The sequence below is a fragment of the Juglans microcarpa x Juglans regia genome, chromosome 8S (assembly GCF_004785595.1).
Source record: "Juglans microcarpa x Juglans regia isolate MS1-56 chromosome 8S, Jm3101_v1.0, whole genome shotgun sequence".
Lineage (NCBI taxonomy): Eukaryota > Viridiplantae > Streptophyta > Magnoliopsida > Fagales > Juglandaceae > Juglans > Juglans microcarpa x Juglans regia.
The window spans coordinates 15,317,797-15,335,668 of NC_054609.1; the positions used below are offsets into that span (position 1 = coordinate 15,317,797).

A 17,872-nucleotide genomic window follows, 5' to 3' on the forward strand; every position below is an offset into this window, starting at 1 on the left:
CTCATTTTGATAGGAAATAATTATTTTCGCTGGAAATAATCATTTTTGTTAAAAATAATTAGTCACAAATAAACAATTTTCTTGTAGTAATTATAACTTTATATACGAGTCTGACTCATCCATGCCGAGTTCAATATTAGGTAGATGAAGTATGATAACGACTACATCAATGAAGGCGCTTTTGAGTGTTTATATATATATCTTAATATCTTAATTCATTTGGGTGATGTTATGTTTATAAATGGGTAGGAGGGTCTATTGATAAAACTAGCAGAGAAAAATTATTTTGACAAACATTATGTTTTGTTTTTGGGAGGTCTAGAAAAATTCCCTTGTCACTATCAATTATTTCACAGTACCCATTACACATTCGATTACTCGAGCACCCATTACACATTCGATTACTCGAGCACGTAACGTTAATATTTTCTTTACGTGTTATTGTTTAAGAGAAAATCTATTTATAAGGCTTATTTTTTACACACTCAGTACACCGTTGATGTGGAAGCTTTTCACATCAGTTATGCTAAAAAATTATTGATGTTTTAATTTATTTATTTTTTTAATTATAATAGATCTCACTATAAGCAGCGTGTTAACATACAGGCTTATATATAGCAAAACTCTATTGTGTAGTACTCGACAAAATTATTTTTGAAACTTAAGAAAAGCCTATCAAATATCACAATGTGATATGCAGAAGATCCCTAAAGCATTACTCAAACGTAGTATGCAATCGACAGTTCCCAAAAGGCCATGAAAGTTGAACAGAAAACTCTGGATGATATGGTCTAACTATTTTTTGTATGTTGTGAAACCAGATCAAGGCAAGGTCCTTTAGTTTGGAGTCATCCACAAGGAATAAATCCAATCCACCAGAATTATGTACTTGGTAATCTAGGAGAACCTAGTACGGATTATAAACCTAATGTTGATAAACGTTACGTCTGCTAGGGCAGTTGATATGATCAGCTAAGCGATCTATGTAAAGGTCTACAATGCGCAAGCATTGTGCAGACCTTTGAAAAATAAAGACTCACTATGAAAAAGTGGGTTTTTTTCATATGGGTCCTACTTTTTTTTCAAAGGGTCAGCTATGCTTGCAAATTTTAGACCTTTACATATGATTTTCCAAGTAATAAATGGCTAAAAATGAAGTGGTGAAAAGACAAGGCAGGAATTAAGAGGATATCAGGCAATTTAGGCAATTTCAACGAGTCATTGACAATTTAAGTTATGAATTCAATCAAAGAAACACATTCAACTCCATTGGGGTATGATGGAGATAGGATGATGAAGTTACAAGAAGTTACCAGCAATCAGAACTAAGTGTTTATATAGGTAAATGAAATGAAAACAAAATACAGATTCCCTGTTCTTCAAACCAAAACCTCTCTCCCTATTGTATCACAGTACACAAAGGGGACATTGTTGGGGTGTCTTCCAAATAATGTTTCATTACAAGATTTTCTCTACCACTAACACAATTATCATGCAATCGAGCGTTAGCTTCTACCTGAAATAATGAGGGTCTTCAGTGTAGATTTATGGAGCACCCTCCATCCATACCACGGAGGAAATATGCACTGAACACAAAACTACACTATCTGGAACTCTTGAAAATATAGATCAGAGCTAGGAAATCAGGCATGTAGGGTGGCAACCTTTTGCAACAAGCCGTTGATTGCCTCATCATTGTCCTCAACAATTGGTTCCTCCTGCTGTTAACAAGCAAATAGACACATACATGATCAGATAAATGCAGATAGTTCCAAGAGAAGAGAGACAAGCACCAGATTAATGCTGACACTAGGTCATGGACCTCTTAGATTACATAGGTTATTTTGTTATTTTTGTTACACTTTACAGTAGTATTGGTGGGCAGGGGGAGACCCTAAAAGCTGCCCATGAAAAAGAGTTGAATCCATTTAGTCTCGAGTAGCTTAAGCCAAAGACCCATCATTTGAGAGCAAGTAGAAACCACAATCAGAATGGCAGCCAGAAGAAAGCAGCCATCATTTTAAACAGTTAAAAATGCCGATTGGTGGGTAACAGCAGTGATGCTTATCACCCAAGAATGAAGAAAACTTTTTGATAAGTCAGTACGGAAGAAAATTTCTGAGTTCTATGAAGACAAGAATGAAGACTCCAAACGCCATTTTTTGGGGCTGGGGGGATTATTACTTTAGTTTCTGAGAGACTTTTACTGTCCACAAACAATCAGTTGATCATTTTATTTGGATAAATGCACAAGAGATTAATAGAGATCTATCATCAACATCCAGACATTGAAACAGGAGGGTATGTTTACAAGAATGGTAATTACCTCTGAATCTTTTCTTGATTTCACAACTACACACTTGGAAGCACTAATACTAGCGCTCTTCAACAGACTTCGAGCACTGTGGTTAGGCTTACTAGGTCCATTTTGTGAATCTGTATTAACATTTTCTGAATTATCATATTGCTGCGACCTTGGAGGACTCTCAAGACCTGTAGCAACAGAAGCTGCAGTTTGCTTTTCAATTTCACTTTTGGGGTCAGTAGTCTCATCCTTGGGTGCACAAACCCGCTCCCTGGAAAAAGTAAAATGCAGGAAATTTATATGAAAGCAAAAAACATCATCTGACTTGGTTTATTAAATTTCCTATCCTTTTGTTTTGGCAACTGGGGATGGCTTAGCAGCCCAAAAATATATATTAATTTATTAACAAGGAAAAAACCTTCAATTTGAAAACCAAACAAATGATGCAACAAGGATCATTCTCTGGCCAAAACCAATTGAAATTGGGTGTACTCTTTTCCACACTGACAGACAAATATCAATAAGTACAAACTAATAACATGGCAACTTTCAATTTAAAGGTGTACCTAGGTAAGGAAGCATGCTGCCTTTGGAGTGGAGTGCTTCTTTCACCTTTACCATAATGCTCTTCAAGATGCGCAAACTGCCGTTTGAATCGATCTACACCACTAAATTGCAAAATACATTTTACTCACTGATAATCATAGCATGAATCTTATTTATAAAAAGAATTGCTTTTTAGCATATAACTTGAATTTCTGACTTGCAAACTTGCATCAAAATTCAAACTGCATTGGTTCAATATTTATTCCAATCAGCAGCAAGATAAGCACAATAATACAAAGGGTGCCGAAACCCCAAACAAAAACAACGGAAGTAGGGTGCCAAAAAAACCATTTGATCGGAACTTTTTATGTTGGTGCTTTTTATTGTTAAAAATCAATGGAACTGGTCAGAAGCAAACCAAAAGTGATCTATCAAGTTTGAATAGGCTACATCAAATAATTGTAGATCGAAAGCATTCTCATTGGCACTGTTTCCTCCTATTGGGTCCATGACTTTGTATAAACATTAATTCAATCAATTTGGGAATATCTATGTAGTCCGTGCTAAACATGTATTCATTGGTTTAAAAAAATCACAATTACTCCCGTCCACATTCAAAGCTGGCCGGAACAGTGGTCACTGATACAGTAACTGCTATGTAAAGCTTTTGGGAGAAATGACTAAGAATTTCAGTAATAATCAGTATAAATGAGTAAGTATTTCAGATTTATAGCCAAAATTATTCATGACCACCCATTCTTTATGGAGAAAAATTCCTAGATATAAAGGGCAATCGTGATTGCAAAATAGGCAAGGCTGAGATCTTGATGAAGCTAAAAAAACAAAGTGAGACTTTCCTAATTAGGTGCATTCTCTCCATATACTTCCTGTGTACTTGGGCTACACCTATTTTCATAATAATAAACTTGGTTCTACTTATTAAAAAAAAAAAAGCAATTGAGGACTAAACTCTTTCTTTTTTATACTAGGGAATGTTTACCTTTACGCCAAAGAGAGGACTAAACTATTAAGTAAATTCTATGACCTGTAAGTTTCTTCACCGATGAAGGATGGCTCCATTCTGGCTTATGATTTTTTCAAAACTTATTACTTTAGCATCTATCTCATGCAGAGGCTCATCTTTTTAAGTTATATATCAAATTATCAATGTTGATTATTGGGGACTTTTTTTCTCTAAAAAACATAATGATGATCAGCGGGTTGTACATCATTTGATTGGGAAGTTCTCTCAACAGCTGAAGAAACTTATAATACACTGGGGCCAGGTAATACAAAACTGCAGACATGGCAGAGTCTTAGCAAATTGTGAGTTAAAATCTAAGTCATGGAATCCTACAACAATGCTGGACAAGAACAACGGTGTTCTCTATATCATAGATTTACAATTTCCTTCAATATGCCATAGATTTTGAACCATTGAACATTTAGAATCTAACAATTCCATACAATGACATAATTTAGAATCTGAAAGATGTCAGTACGAAGTAGACCGAATGACAAATGCAGCATTAGGTTTATAAAAGAAAATAAATAAAATAGCTCTCATATAATAACAATAACAACTTATCAAAAAAAATATATAATAACAATAACATAAAGTGAAAAACCGTAGACAATTGCCCAACCTTGGGTACATAAAGCTAGTCTGATCTCCACCTTGAAGATACTCCTGCAGCATCTGGGGATGATATTCTAAAATCTGTTTGATTCAAACACAAAATTTAATATAGCCATCATGAATAATAGAAGCCCTTTTGCTACATAAACAAGCATCAAAATGTATCGCCATACCTCTCTATAGATTAACTCTCTAACGTCATCTTTAGTCAGTTTCCTCCTCTCAAACTCAAACTCAAGTTTTGATATAGGTTGAGTGGATGAAGGTTCACGCTCCACATTAGATAAACTATTGAAGTAAGGATCAGATAATGCCTGTCAGCATAGGAGTAGGAGGCATTAGGAGATATTACGAACTCAAACATTTAGATAAATGAAATTCGATTCATTTCTCTTTAGTTTAATTGGAACCTTTGTCTGGAAATTGTTTGACTGAACATAAGTTACCTCTTCAGCCGTGGGACGATCTTTAGGATCAAATGCAAGTAGGCGCTCTAGTAGGCGAAGAGCCAATGGATCCGCATTAGGGAACTTTTGGGAGAACGGAACTGGTTGCTTTTTCCGCATGCTGCTCAGATACCTTCTTGCCTTCTCATTCCGAATCTGCCAATGTCATGGTAAAGTATCAGGTAAAATAAAATTAAAATTAAGAAACTCAGAAACACGATTTGCTTACAGTATGTGATTGGTTTGTCTAAGATAATGAAAAGGAAAAGCAACTAGAATGTGAAAACTAACTCTTGCAATAGATTCTTGAGCAGGAGTGCCAAGAAAATCAGTCATGAGATCTAATTGGTGCACCACATTTTTTCCAGGAAATAGTGGTTTTCCTGTAAGCATTTCTGCAAATATGCATCCTGCACTCCAAATATCAATAGCAGGGGTGTACTGCAAAACAATAAAGACCGTAGAAACAGTTCAATACCAATTTTACAAATCACACATGTTAAATATTTGATTGTAACTTGCTCATGAAGAAAAAGAAAGGAAATTAAAACCATTCCACTATATACTAAATAAAAATGCAATGACAACTGTAGAAGGTGACAAATTTTCTATAGCAAGCATAGTCTTAAGACTCAAAGTAAACAACAACTCTTTCAACACAGGACACTAGAACTACATTCATGACATGCGCAATATTTGCATTACTTTCTTAAGCATCCTCACTGTTTGAAAGTCTATCTTCAATGACAATATGGGTGTCCAAATAGGCTCATTGATCATTCCTAGTACGTATCACAAGGTTGGTCCAAACTTGTGAATGGACCAATTTGAGAAACAATTGAATGGACCTAATCAGAATTCAGGAAACTAACCAAACTTGGAAAATTATAGCCCTGTGCCATTATGCGATCTAAATGGAGCAAAAAGCAAATTTTCAACCTTAAGTGGATGAATTGTCCAATATTGAATCATGCATCTCCATAGAAATTAATGAACCATGCCGGTATTAAAATGGGATGAAAAGATATGAAGCATTCACCAAGGGATGCAAAACAAATAAGGCTTTATAGAAGACAAGCTTCACTTTATAAGATACTTTCAGTTTACATTCACAAGGTACTTGTCAACATCCACTTCAAACACCAAAATCTTGAAAAATTGGCTATCGAGAATGGATGGCTCTATTTCTTTCTAACAAATAGTAGATATAGAGAGTTTGATGTTTTATAGTGATCTTCCATTAGTTAAAAATAAATCACAAAATAAAAGTTCTGCTAACAGTGCAAAGAAGAGAACAAGCTTAACTTGGAATTAAAATTGCAACCACAAACAAATAAATAAATAGTAGCTCGAGTAGAGGAGGCCTTCCCAAAAATGCCCACCTAGAATTTTTTTAATAAAATATAGGAGTTCAAGAAGTATGCAGTAACTTGTGTTGAACTTTCTGAAGCAGATATTATGCAAGTTAGACAGAATTACAAAAAGACTAACAAAGATACAAAAGTAAGAGAGGAACCAATTGAAGGAACACCTATTTAACTTAACAAGAAATTAGTTTAGAAGAATCGTATTTTCATATCACTTCATCCAACAGAGCAAATGGCAATAGGATAATCAAGGTATTTTTGCAGCTCTTCTGATTCAAGATAAAAAAAAGCATCAGGTAAAAAAGAAAAGATAAAAAGCAGCTTACTTTCGAGAAAAACGAGCCACACAGTTCAGGTGCACGATACCATCGTGTTGCAACATAGTCCTTCAATAGCAGCAAATAAGTTGGAAAGCAATGTTTCAGATGCTAAGACCAGAAATAAATTGAAAAGCAAACTAACAATATTTTCTAGAATTTTACTAAAAAATCAGAGTTAGTAAGAAATTCAGCGAAATGCAACGACAGAACAACTTACAGTCCAGAAAATTGCAGACGGGGCATCATTGAAAGACACACGAGCAAGCCCAAAATCACATATCTTTAATTTGCAGTCAGCATTAGCAAGAATATTTTTTGGCTTTAAATCTCTATGAAAGACATTTGCTGCAAGTAACTTAGGAAAATTAATCAACTTTCATTAAAGGCTAAGGGATTAGTGAAAAAGACCAACCTGTATGTATATACTTCAGACCACGAAGAAGCTGGTACAAGAAAAACTGATAATGCTCAGGAGTAAGATCATCATTTGCCTTAATTACTTGATGAAGATCAGATTCCATTAGCTCAAAAACAACATATATATCTCTAAATTCCCGTCGTGAAGGAGGAAGCATAATATGCTTTATTTCTACAATATCAGGATGACGCAACAACCGGAGGAGCTTAATTTCTCTCAGAATCCTAGTGGCATCAGAAACATGTTCAAAAACGTCATTAATTTTCTTAATTGCAACCCTTTCTCCAGTATGGGTGTCAATTGCAGAGCCAACAACACCATAACTTCCTTTCCCAACGACTTCTTGAATTTGGTACCGGCTTGCCTCTCCGTACTCTGTGAAGAATTCCGTCTCTAACCCACCCTGTAGGAGGAATAGTAGTTGTTATTTATGAGAAAATAGTTGAAAAATCTCTACATGAAGAAGGGAAAAGAAAACATCAACTAATACAACTTGTTTATGTCATTGGTGCAGTAACAAATAATAAATTCAACAAAAAGACACAAGCAGGAGACAGATTTCTACGACAAAAAACTACTCACCTATAACAAGTAACAATAAATGGATCTTGAAACTTGCACCATCATGAAACTAATACCAGTTTCTTAGATGTATAGAAAATATTAACAGAAACTTTGCTGTCATACATGCATCTTTTACATCTATTCTGCAATATTCATAACCTTTCTAGGAAGCTGATGTGCCACCATCCCAAGTAACATCTTCCAACAAGAAAAAAATCAGCTACTTTTCTTTCCTTTGGGATGCCACTTTCAAAAGAAAAATGAATAATCTTATTCAATCTCATACATTGCAAATGCTTCGATGGATAAACATCTATCTCAATATCATGGATCTCCATCTTTCTCAGGATTTTAGTCACTATTGAAACAGTGTAGCCAGCTAAAGTGAAATATCAGTCTCCCTGGCAAGAAAAATATCAGTCTCACTGCTGAGTAGAAAATTATTCTTCATTGTATTATGTGGTGTCTTTGGATGGAGGGAAATGGTTGATGCTTTGAAGATCGGGAGCGTTCCATGGATGAGCTTAAGAGATTCTTTTTCAACATGCTTTTTTCTTGGGCTTCTGTCATTGATTGCAACGGGCTAGTTTTCATGATTTTCTTGTATTCATTACTAGTTCCTAGTTGCTGTTAGGTTTATTCTTTGTATACTTCCTATGTAGTTGGGCTATGCCTATTTTTATTTCAATAAAAATTTTATCTTTATACAAAAAAATATATATCTCCACATCCTCGATACCACCAATATATCAAATGAAAGGCTCTCTACAAACTTAGATTAAAAAAAAAAATACTGCCTTCATCCCAAATCAAATTCCTTACTTTTTCTTTTCGGAAAATCCAAGAATATGTGTCCACTTTGAAAATATTAAAATACTTGTGCATTTTCTCATAATAGCCTTTGAAAAAAACATTAAAAATGACACCTAGCTATAATATGCATGAGACTTTTTAGGAAATTTATTATGTAGAATCCTTTTCATTAATAATCTTGCCATTTAAAAAAGGACATTGTAATTATGATCGAGGAAGTATATTTTATCAATTCCATAAGGTTAAAATAAAAAAAAAAAAACAGATTTTTTTTTTTGACAAACAGATAGGAGAAAGGTAGATACACACAGCCCCACTAGATTTCATTGACAATTTCATCCTACAAGCACTTTGGAGATGTACATGGTACATGTAAGTTATCATGGATACAATTTTGGAGGACAATTCAAATGGACTATAAATCCAACCAAGGGGTGAATATACACAAACTGCCAATGATCAGAAAGAGGCTAATTAGTTGATTATGTGGATATAACAAAACTATCAGAGTGAAACCAGGAACTATATAACAATAATACAGATCATAATGTTAATGAATCAATAAAGTCAACAATCCCAATGGCCCTAGTCAAGAAGTCAAATCATAAGGGTTAACAATACAGCGGAACCCCCAGATGCACTACTTTATTGCACTACTTATCCATCCTCATAAAATACATTAACCTTTAACTGATGATGGATGGCAAGAGATCAAAGCCAAACATCACAAATTTTAAAAAATTCAGAGATCCTCGAATTTCAGCTTTTTAAAGTAATCAACACAATAAATTTGCGGGAGAATTGGTTCTAACATCCCTCTGCTCGGTTGCTGAGAAAACAAAGGAAATTAAAATAACCGACTGGTACTTGTTTCCTAGAAATCGAAAACACAATCTAATCAAGTTAAATAGACTAGAAAATCTTAGCTGGGTAAAGTCCCTCAGGTTCGACAACATCATTTTTCCAAATTTCAAAACACGATTCTCTTCTACATTTTACCATCGAATAGACGAAACCTAAGATAGCGAACCCTTTTTTTAACTAACTTTTGCTGATCCAAGTCGAATGTCATTCGTGAATACGATAATAATAAGAAAAAGATTTAAGGACCCTTTTACGAGTTAAAAAAATAATAATAATAACACCAATAAGTAAGCATGAAAATGGAAATATTGTTCCTACATTGATCGAGAAAAAAAAAACTCAAATCAAACAAACAAGATATGAACAATCAAATCAAATCAACACCCAGGCAAAAAACAAAAGAACCCCCAAATTAAACCAAATGAAAAAGAGATCTCAGCCATTTAAAATCAAAAACACCCAGATCTCCAAAAAGAGAGAAAAGGAGAAAAAATAAATTAAAAAAAAAAAAAAAGGAAGAGACCTTCTTTTGGGAATCCATGGAGCCAGGTTTGGAGTTGGTGGTCCGTTTGGGAACCTTAACGAGCTTCAAGCAAGACGTATCAAAGTCTCCCACTGGGGCTTCCTCTTCTTCTCGTTCCTCTCCTTGTTTTAGCCCTTTCTTACGCTTACGAACTACGGATGATTGAGCGCAAAGTTCGCTCACAGAAGAGACGTGGCCACAACTATCATCAATAACGATATTATTAGCGTGCTGATTATTATAGGTGTTAGTGTTAGTGCCTGAACCGTTACTATTTCTGTAGTTATCTGTGCGACGTTGAAACCAGCGACGAACCCCTTCCACCAGTGTACCTCCACTCCCCATACACACAAAACTCCCTTCCCACTTCCTCGTTTCCCAGCCACTCGATCTATTCAGCGTTGCCCTCCTCTCTCTCTCACTCTCTTTCTTCCCTTCCAAGAATCTCTCTCTATCTCTCTTCGTAGCTTTTGCCACCTGCTCTTCTTTCTTGGGTTGTTTAGCTTGCCTTTCTTGGGGGAACTTTGGGATGGGACAGAGAAAGTGAAACAGAGTCGTGTGGTTGCTTTTGAGAGATGGGCTGCAGTGAATGAATGATGCAAAAAAACGGTATACAAACAAATGCTTTGCTCCCGACGTGTCGTGAAATCTGTGAGAACGTGTAGTTTTTTATTCAGTGTTGGGTTTTCTTTTCTGTTCAATCATCGAGAGTTTTGCATGTTCTGTCAAGACAAAACCCAGTTTTGACCTGACTCTTTGATGTCATCACTCTCAATCTCCTCCATTATTTATGCAAGAGTTTTTAGGTTTTCCCTTCAAGACAAATTAAGCAGTCATGATCAGGTAAAAATACTGTCACTTTTAGTTCTGAGGAGGCACTTTGATGGATCTGAGTTAGATTTTTTGTAGGACACAGTGATTCCGAAATCTTAAATGGTGTTAAGAGTTTTGAAATCCAGATCCAAATATTCTCTCAATAGTTTTGGAGGATCTAGTTACAGCATACTGGGATCTAATTTAAAATGCTAGTTTAAAAACAAAAATTGTTACTCTCACAAAGAAATTTTATAAAAATAAATCTACAAACTGGCATGATTTCATATGATACATTAGATTTATTTTATAATTTAATATATCACGTCAAATTACGTTAATTTATAAATTTATTTTTATACAATTTTATTATAGATAAAGATTTCTCTTTAAAAAATAAGTAATTGCCTTCTCTGACCCTTATCAATAATTGATAAAGATATGGATACAAATAATGTGTATTTATGAGTTTCAATGGACCATGGAAGTGCTTGTAGTATTGTTTATTTTGAAAACAAAAATTTTATGTACAGTCACTTTTATATATTCTTTTACGCACTCTATTAATACGATTGGCTGCGTCATTTTTTTAATATAAAATAATTATTTTGATCAATCATATTAGTAAAATTTATAAAAAATATGTAAAAGTGACTGCATATAACAAAACTCGAAAACAAAAACAACTCCCTAATTAATGTACTATATTATATTATAACTATAATGTACTATATTATAGCTATTCAATTAAAACAACTCCCCGACGGTGGTAGCTTTAAATGTTTTTTCCTTAAAACCTAAAAGTTGTGAGAATGTGTTTTTGAATGATTTTGCAATATAGAAGCAAGGGCATTCGAATGCTATACAGTCTAGTTTTCCTTTGTAGTAAATAAAACAAATTCTTTTACTTTTAAATAGGGTGTATACACATAATCTCTTATAGTAGGTTCACTACAATTATAAAAATAGTAAAAAAAAAAAAAACAACTTTTTTATATTGGCTAACAACTATCCACATTATTGCCACATGAAAAGTGTTATAATCATAAAAAAAATTTATAAAAATAAATTTATAATTAATGTGATTTTATATGATACGTTAGATCTACTTTATAATAAAAATAATTTTAAAATCTTTTATACTACGTTAATTTATGAGTTTAATTTATAAAATTCTTTTATAATTAAAGCATTTTTCTTTACATATTTTGTGGGTGAATAAATTATCTTAAAAATCAATTCTTTTTTTAAATAGAATAAATACACTAGTTTTAGAGAGGCTGGTGTAAACTGTTAAGAGGTTTGACAACTATACGAGAGCATGGAGCAACCGCAGCCACACAATTAAAAACGCAAAAGAAAAAACTGCTCACTCTTGTTGAAAATTTCAGCCTATCAAAATGTAGGCACACGTTGTTGACAAAATGGACATTGATTAATAGAAAAAGACAAGAAAGAGTAAAAGCTTCAAAGTTAATTATAATTCGTAAAATAATAAAAACTCAACATCATTTTTCAAAACATTTTATAAAAAGATAATATTTTAAAATAAAAAATACTTTATAAAAATAATCTTATTTTATAACATGTATGATAAAATATGTTGCGATGGATATCGTTACTCATTTCTATGTGATGTATGACTCAATTATCCGCAAAGCAAGGGTGGATTCCGTTTATGTCAATCAAAGACAATTATCTCCGTTGAAATAATAAACATGGAGGAGTTTGCACGCAATTATGGATTTTTTTTTTTATATATTTTTAACAAATAAAAGAAAAGAAATCAGTTTATTGTAGTGTTAACCTCTTTTTTATTCTTTTCCAAAATTATAATTTTAAATAGAAATATCGGATTCTTCATCAATAAAAGAAAATAATAATTTCTAATTCATAATATATTTGATGAAAGTACTATTTCGTTTGTATAATTATGTAAAAAAAAATAGCTTAAAGTCAGGCATATTTTGTATATGCCTGACTTTAAGATTAGTGTTTATCATTATTCTTTGCTTTGATTTAAAAAAATAATAATAATAATAACCCAATCTAACTAATTTGTAACTAAAAACTAACAATTACAACTGTAATACCTAGACCCACTAAAATATACTCACCGTTTATGTTTCATATTTTTACCTTGGTTTTTCTTTTGTCCACATTTTACACACATATGTGTCTACAAATAGCAGAAAATTGAGGCATGTCACACTTCATTGAAGTCATGTCCAATCAAATTGTTTGAGGATGTGTTTTGTACTCCTGCAATTAGTCCTACCAACTTGCAACCAGAAAATGAGAGTGGTTCAAAGGTGTAAGCGACGCCTCTAATACCTAAGTCAGTATGGTAAATCGTGTTTTCATACATTCAAGTATTTATATGGCTAGGTTGCCTCCATATGGTATGGCTTGTCCTTCAGAGTTTGGCTTCATTCCTTCTTCACTATAATGCAGGTCGTCAAGATCCTAATTTCGCCCATGTGAGGGTGAATATCTTGCTAGGAGTCATTAATTCCCCACGTTGTCCATTATATTATTAAGCCCATATTAACTTCAACAGGATTTGGATTTTGTGCTCATGAGTTTTGGTAGTCATGCTCGTTTTGTCTCGAGATACTACGCTCGTTATGTTTCTAATAACCACATGGCCGGCCCATGGGCCTTAGGGCCATGAACCCTAATCTTTGATCCACTCTCTTGAGTGGAATATTTTGAATAGCATACCCTGTGGTAGAGCGTCGTTTATCTACATTTCTAGCCCAGTCAGAGTCACTAAAGACATTCAAATCTAGGGAGCCCTTGCCAAAGTACATGTTGAATGGTACCCTTAAGGTACCTTAACACCCTCTTTCCAGCATTCCAATGAGTGGAGGTAGGTGAGTGCATGAATTGACATAATTGATTCACCATAAAGGCAATTTCTGGGCATGTCAATGTGCAATACTGAAGTGCTCCAATAATCTAATGATACTCAATAACGTTGGGGAGAGGGTCACCTGTTGTTGATTGGGAAAACTTGACTCCTGAAGTGAGAGGACTAGAGTAGGGCTTTGCACCAGCCATTTTGGCTTGGTGAAGTACATCAGCAATGTATTTAGTCTAAGAAACGTGCAGACCAATGGCATCTCGGTGAACTTGGATGCCCAAGAAATAAGATAGTGGTCCCAAGTCCTTCATTGCAAAGTCTTGTTGCAAGGAGGAAATCAAACTCATGATCATAGATAGATGAGTGCCAGGAATGATTAAATTGTCAACATATAACATAATGAACAAATGAGTGTTGTGATGATGACAAGTAAATAGAGAGCGATTCACCAAGGAAGAGTTGAAGCCAAGCTGCAACAAGGACTGAGAGAGCCACTGAAACCAAACTCTTAATTAGAGCCTGCTTAAGCCCATAAAAGGACTTTTGCTTTATGGACTTAAGCAGCTTGCACACATGAGTGGGGGATCTACGATCAATGAACTCAGAGGTTGCTCCAAGAAAAACTCCTCCTGTAATGTCCCGTACAAGAAGGAATTAGACACATCAAGCTGTCGGAGAGACCAATCAAAGTGAACAACAAGTGCTAACACTATTCAAATGGTGGAAGGTTTGACAACAGGGTTGAAAGTCTCGAAATAGTTGAGACCATCTTGTTGTTGAGACCCTTTAGCCATAAGGCGAGCTTTGAAACTTTCAACTAAACCATTAGATTTTTGCTTCACTTTGTAAACCCATTTGTTCTTAATGATGTTGCGATTGAGAGACCTAGGACATAAAGACCAGGTCTGGTTGGCTTGCAATGCTTGAAATTCCTTTTGCATGGCAGTTCTCCAATCAGCACACTTTACAACTTGAGTGAATGATGAGGGAGTTGTAGGAATAACCTGAGAATGCAATGCGCACAAGGGATGCTTGGTGGAGTAATATAAGTGGTAGTCAGGAAATTGTTTGAGACAATGATTAACTATCTTAGCACGGGTAAGCATAGGATGTGTGGAGACAGGGTGATTAACACTAGAGGAGGAAGTGGACTGGTTACCACTTGTAGGTTCTGAGGAAGGAGGCAAAACAAAATCTAAGGATGATGGGGAGCTAAGTGGATCAGAAGTGTGTGTGATTGTAGTTGGTCGAATGGGTTGATTGGAAAAGTTATGTTGGGAGGAAGGTAGTGAAATATGAAGAATATTCAAATAAAGGAGAAGAAGCATGAGAAGATACCTGAGTAGTAGCAACAATTGTAGTAAGAGTGCATCCTTCAGGATTAGACTCCATGATAGGTGGCCTCTGTAGGGATTGAGTGGAGGCATGAGCAAGGAACATGTATTCATCAAAGATCACATTCCTACTAAGATAGACACGATTAGTTGAGGGGTCTAAGAAGCGATATCCCTTATGATTTGAGATGTAACCTAAGAATATGCAGTTTTTGGAACGAAACAATAGTTTGTGGTATTATAAGGTCTTAGAAGTGGGTAGCAAGCACATCCAAACACCTTGATTAATTTATAATCAGGATCTTTGTGTAATAGTGTTTGAAATGGAGATTTATTTCGCAGGACAAAAGTAGGGAGTCGATTAATTAGATAAATGGTAGTGCTAAATGCTTCGACCCAATATTTAAAGGCAAATGAGAATGAGCTAGCAAGGCTAAACCAGTTTTGGTTATATGCCTATATTTCCTCTTGGGAATGCCATTTTGCTGAAGGGTGTGAGGGCAGGACATATGGTGTATGATTCCATTGGATGCGAGAAACTGTTTAAATTGGCTGGAGGTGAATTCACCACCACCATATGACTGAAAGTATTTTATTTTGTTATTGAATAAGTTTTCAACATAACATTTAAATTTAACAAAACATGAGTAGGCATTAGATTATTTTGCACGCAAAGGATATAGCCAACTAAATCTAGAAAAGTCATTAATAAACACAATATAATATCGATAACCACTTATGAAAGAGATGGGAGAACAACATAAGTCAGAGTGTATTATTTCAAGTGGAGTCCTAGACAATCGAGTAGAAATAAATAAATATATATATAAAAAAATTTCAAAAAAAAAAAAAAAGAAGGTAAAGACTTGCACTTTGCTAATTGACAAGTCTCACAAATTAAGTTATTGTCTACAGAGCCCTTAATTGGAAGATTACATTGAGATTTCAACATCTTAAGGACATTAGACGTTGGGTGACCCAAACGTAGGTGCTAAAGTGAAGAATCTGTAGAAACTCCAATCTGGGCAGTGTAAGCACTTGCTTTATTGGTTGAAATTGGGAATTGAATAGGGTAGAGACCATACCTACTTGGCCTTTGTAAAAGAGTCTGCCCCATGAGGTTGTACTTCACAACAAAAAAATCAGAGGTCAATTTGAACCAATAGTTGTTATCATGAAAAAAAAATTGAATAGACAAAAGATTGACAGCAGCATTTGGGCAATGAAGAACATTATTTAAATGGAAGTGAGAGGTTGGTGTTTCAAAATGGATAGAACCTGTGTGTAATATGCATGCCGGAGCCATTACCTACTGCAACCTCATTTCCACCTTGGTAAGTTGTACTGATTTGAAGATTACTCATATCTGCAATGATGTGGCTATTGGCACCACTGTTAGTAAACCACATATGATCTATATAAGTGTTGTTAGGATCAAAATTTGTAGCAATCATGGTTGCCAAGTGAGCTGGAGGGTGTCGTCCCTTATAAGCAAAATCCATCATGTGGAAGCAATCAAGTACTTGGTGACCACTCTTACCACATATTTGACAAGGAGGTCTGGTTTGAGCAGGAAAGGAAGAGGATCTAAGCATGTTTCTTTTCTTCTGATTTAATACAGAGGATTGTTGGTTTTTATAGGAACCTCCTGAGCGAGTTTTTTTGCTGAAGTGGTTTTTTTGCTGAGAATAAAGAGTAAGACTACCTGCATCTCAATCAGTTGTTTGATTTCGGGTGTTAATTAGCATTTCATAATTAGTAATTCAATTTGAAAATCATTGAAAGTAAGCAAGGATTTTCGAGTTGTAAAAGAGTAGGAGGTGATAAAAGCATGAAAAGATGGGTTTAAGTCACTGATGATATAAGAATCTAAATCATCTTCATCAACTGGTTTGTCAACAATGGCCAGTTGAATAGCCCATGACTTAGCAGTTTGCAAAAATTTTGTGCATGTCTTAGATCCTTGATGAAGTGATTGCAGCTGCCTCTTAGGCTGCGCTTGGTTGCAGAACTTAGCTGAGCTCAGACTAATTTTAAATTAAGTCTAACATACAAACATCAAACTCTCAAATTATTAAATTCATCTCAACTCAAAACCTCCTTACACATAGGACTTACAACTTTTTTAGCTTAACACATCTTTATAAGTGGGACCCATAACTTTTTTCAACTTCTCATAAAAAGTATTAAACTCATCTTAACATTCAAACAGACTTTAAACTCATTTTAGATAGGCCCCATATAACTCATCTCACTACTCAACTTACTACTATTCATAAAGAACTGAGCTCAGTTGAACCCATCTCAATATCCAAACGCAGCCTTAAAGTGTGCCACTTGAGAGCTTGAGTGGGAGGCAAAGCGTGAAACAAGAAGATTCCAAACTTGCTTGGACGTATTGAGTCCATAGATTGATAATAGGACAGTGTCAGTCAAGGTTGCATTCAACTTAGTAAATATTGATCCTTTTTTTCCCAAAGGACTAGGTCTGGGCTAATAGTTGATTCCAAAAAAATCAATGCTATGAAGGATTGGGGTAATTTGAGAAACCAATAGAAGATAATTGGTATTATCAAGTTTCACATAAATAAGGGGAGCTAGATTAGGTGTAGCAAAGGGAAGAGAAGATGAGGCCATAACAGGATCGTAGAGGTGTTAACCTAAGAAGCTCTGGTACCATGAAAGATTGCAATTTGGTTTTGAAATAGCAGCCTACTTCCTGTTGTATATTCATTGAGTATATATAGAGAACATAGCATAATTCTGTACAAGGGTTTGTTACATAAACTTATCTCTATCTATCACTTATCTTTATCTACAATATTTGAATTACAAGTGATCAATAATAAGATAATATCAGATAATGCATATAATGATAAATTTTAGCACTGGCTTGATTGACATTTATCTCTATCGTTCTCTTGGTGATTATCATTAATACTGACAGAGGTGGAGTTGGATTAGGACTTGAATTTTGGCTTTGCTAAACTGTGTGCAGTAGGTAAAGCTATCCTAACATATTGGACCTAGCACAAATCATATTCAAACAGACCA

General features: G+C 34.6%; 1 protein-coding gene across 2 annotated transcripts; it reads right to left on the reverse strand.

Annotated features, from left to right (window-relative positions):
- Nucleotides 1-1,309: 1,309 nt before the first annotated feature.
- Nucleotides 1,310-10,460, reverse strand: LOC121244483 (mitogen-activated protein kinase 9-like). 2 transcript variants are annotated; one of them, XM_041142562.1, is made up of 11 exons: nucleotides 9,806-10,460; nucleotides 7,036-7,444; nucleotides 6,841-6,968; nucleotides 6,630-6,689; nucleotides 5,228-5,377; nucleotides 4,937-5,092; nucleotides 4,664-4,804; nucleotides 4,498-4,571; nucleotides 2,872-2,973; nucleotides 2,327-2,576; nucleotides 1,310-1,718 (listed from the first exon to the last, which is right to left on the reverse strand). In XM_041142562.1, the coding sequence occupies exons 1-11, from the start codon at nucleotides 10,148-10,150 to the stop codon at nucleotides 1,644-1,646; spliced, it is 1,890 nt and encodes a 629-aa protein (XP_040998496.1). In that variant the 5' UTR covers nucleotides 10,151-10,460; the 3' UTR covers nucleotides 1,310-1,643. The 2 variants fall into 2 exon arrangements, with proteins under 2 accessions (XP_040998496.1, XP_040998495.1); XM_041142561.1 differs by having other exon boundaries at nucleotides 1,310-1,721; nucleotides 9,806-10,458.
- Between the last annotated feature and the right edge of the window lie 7,412 nt (nucleotides 10,461-17,872).

Excerpts from the sequence above, each read along its gene's own strand:
- LOC121244483 (XM_041142561.1), bottom strand. The coding sequence starts at position 10,150 with ATGGGGAGTGGAGGTACACTGGTGGAAGGGGTTCGTCGCTGGTTTCAA. Across the intron at positions 6,969-7,035 it reads TCTGAAGTATATACATACAG|CAAATGTCTTTCATAGAGAT; the intron begins GTTGGTCTTTTT and ends AGTTACTTGCAG. Across the intron at positions 5,378-6,629 it reads GTGGCTCGTTTTTCTCGAAA|TACACCCCTGCTATTGATAT; the intron begins GTAAGCTGCTTT and ends ATTGTTTTGCAG.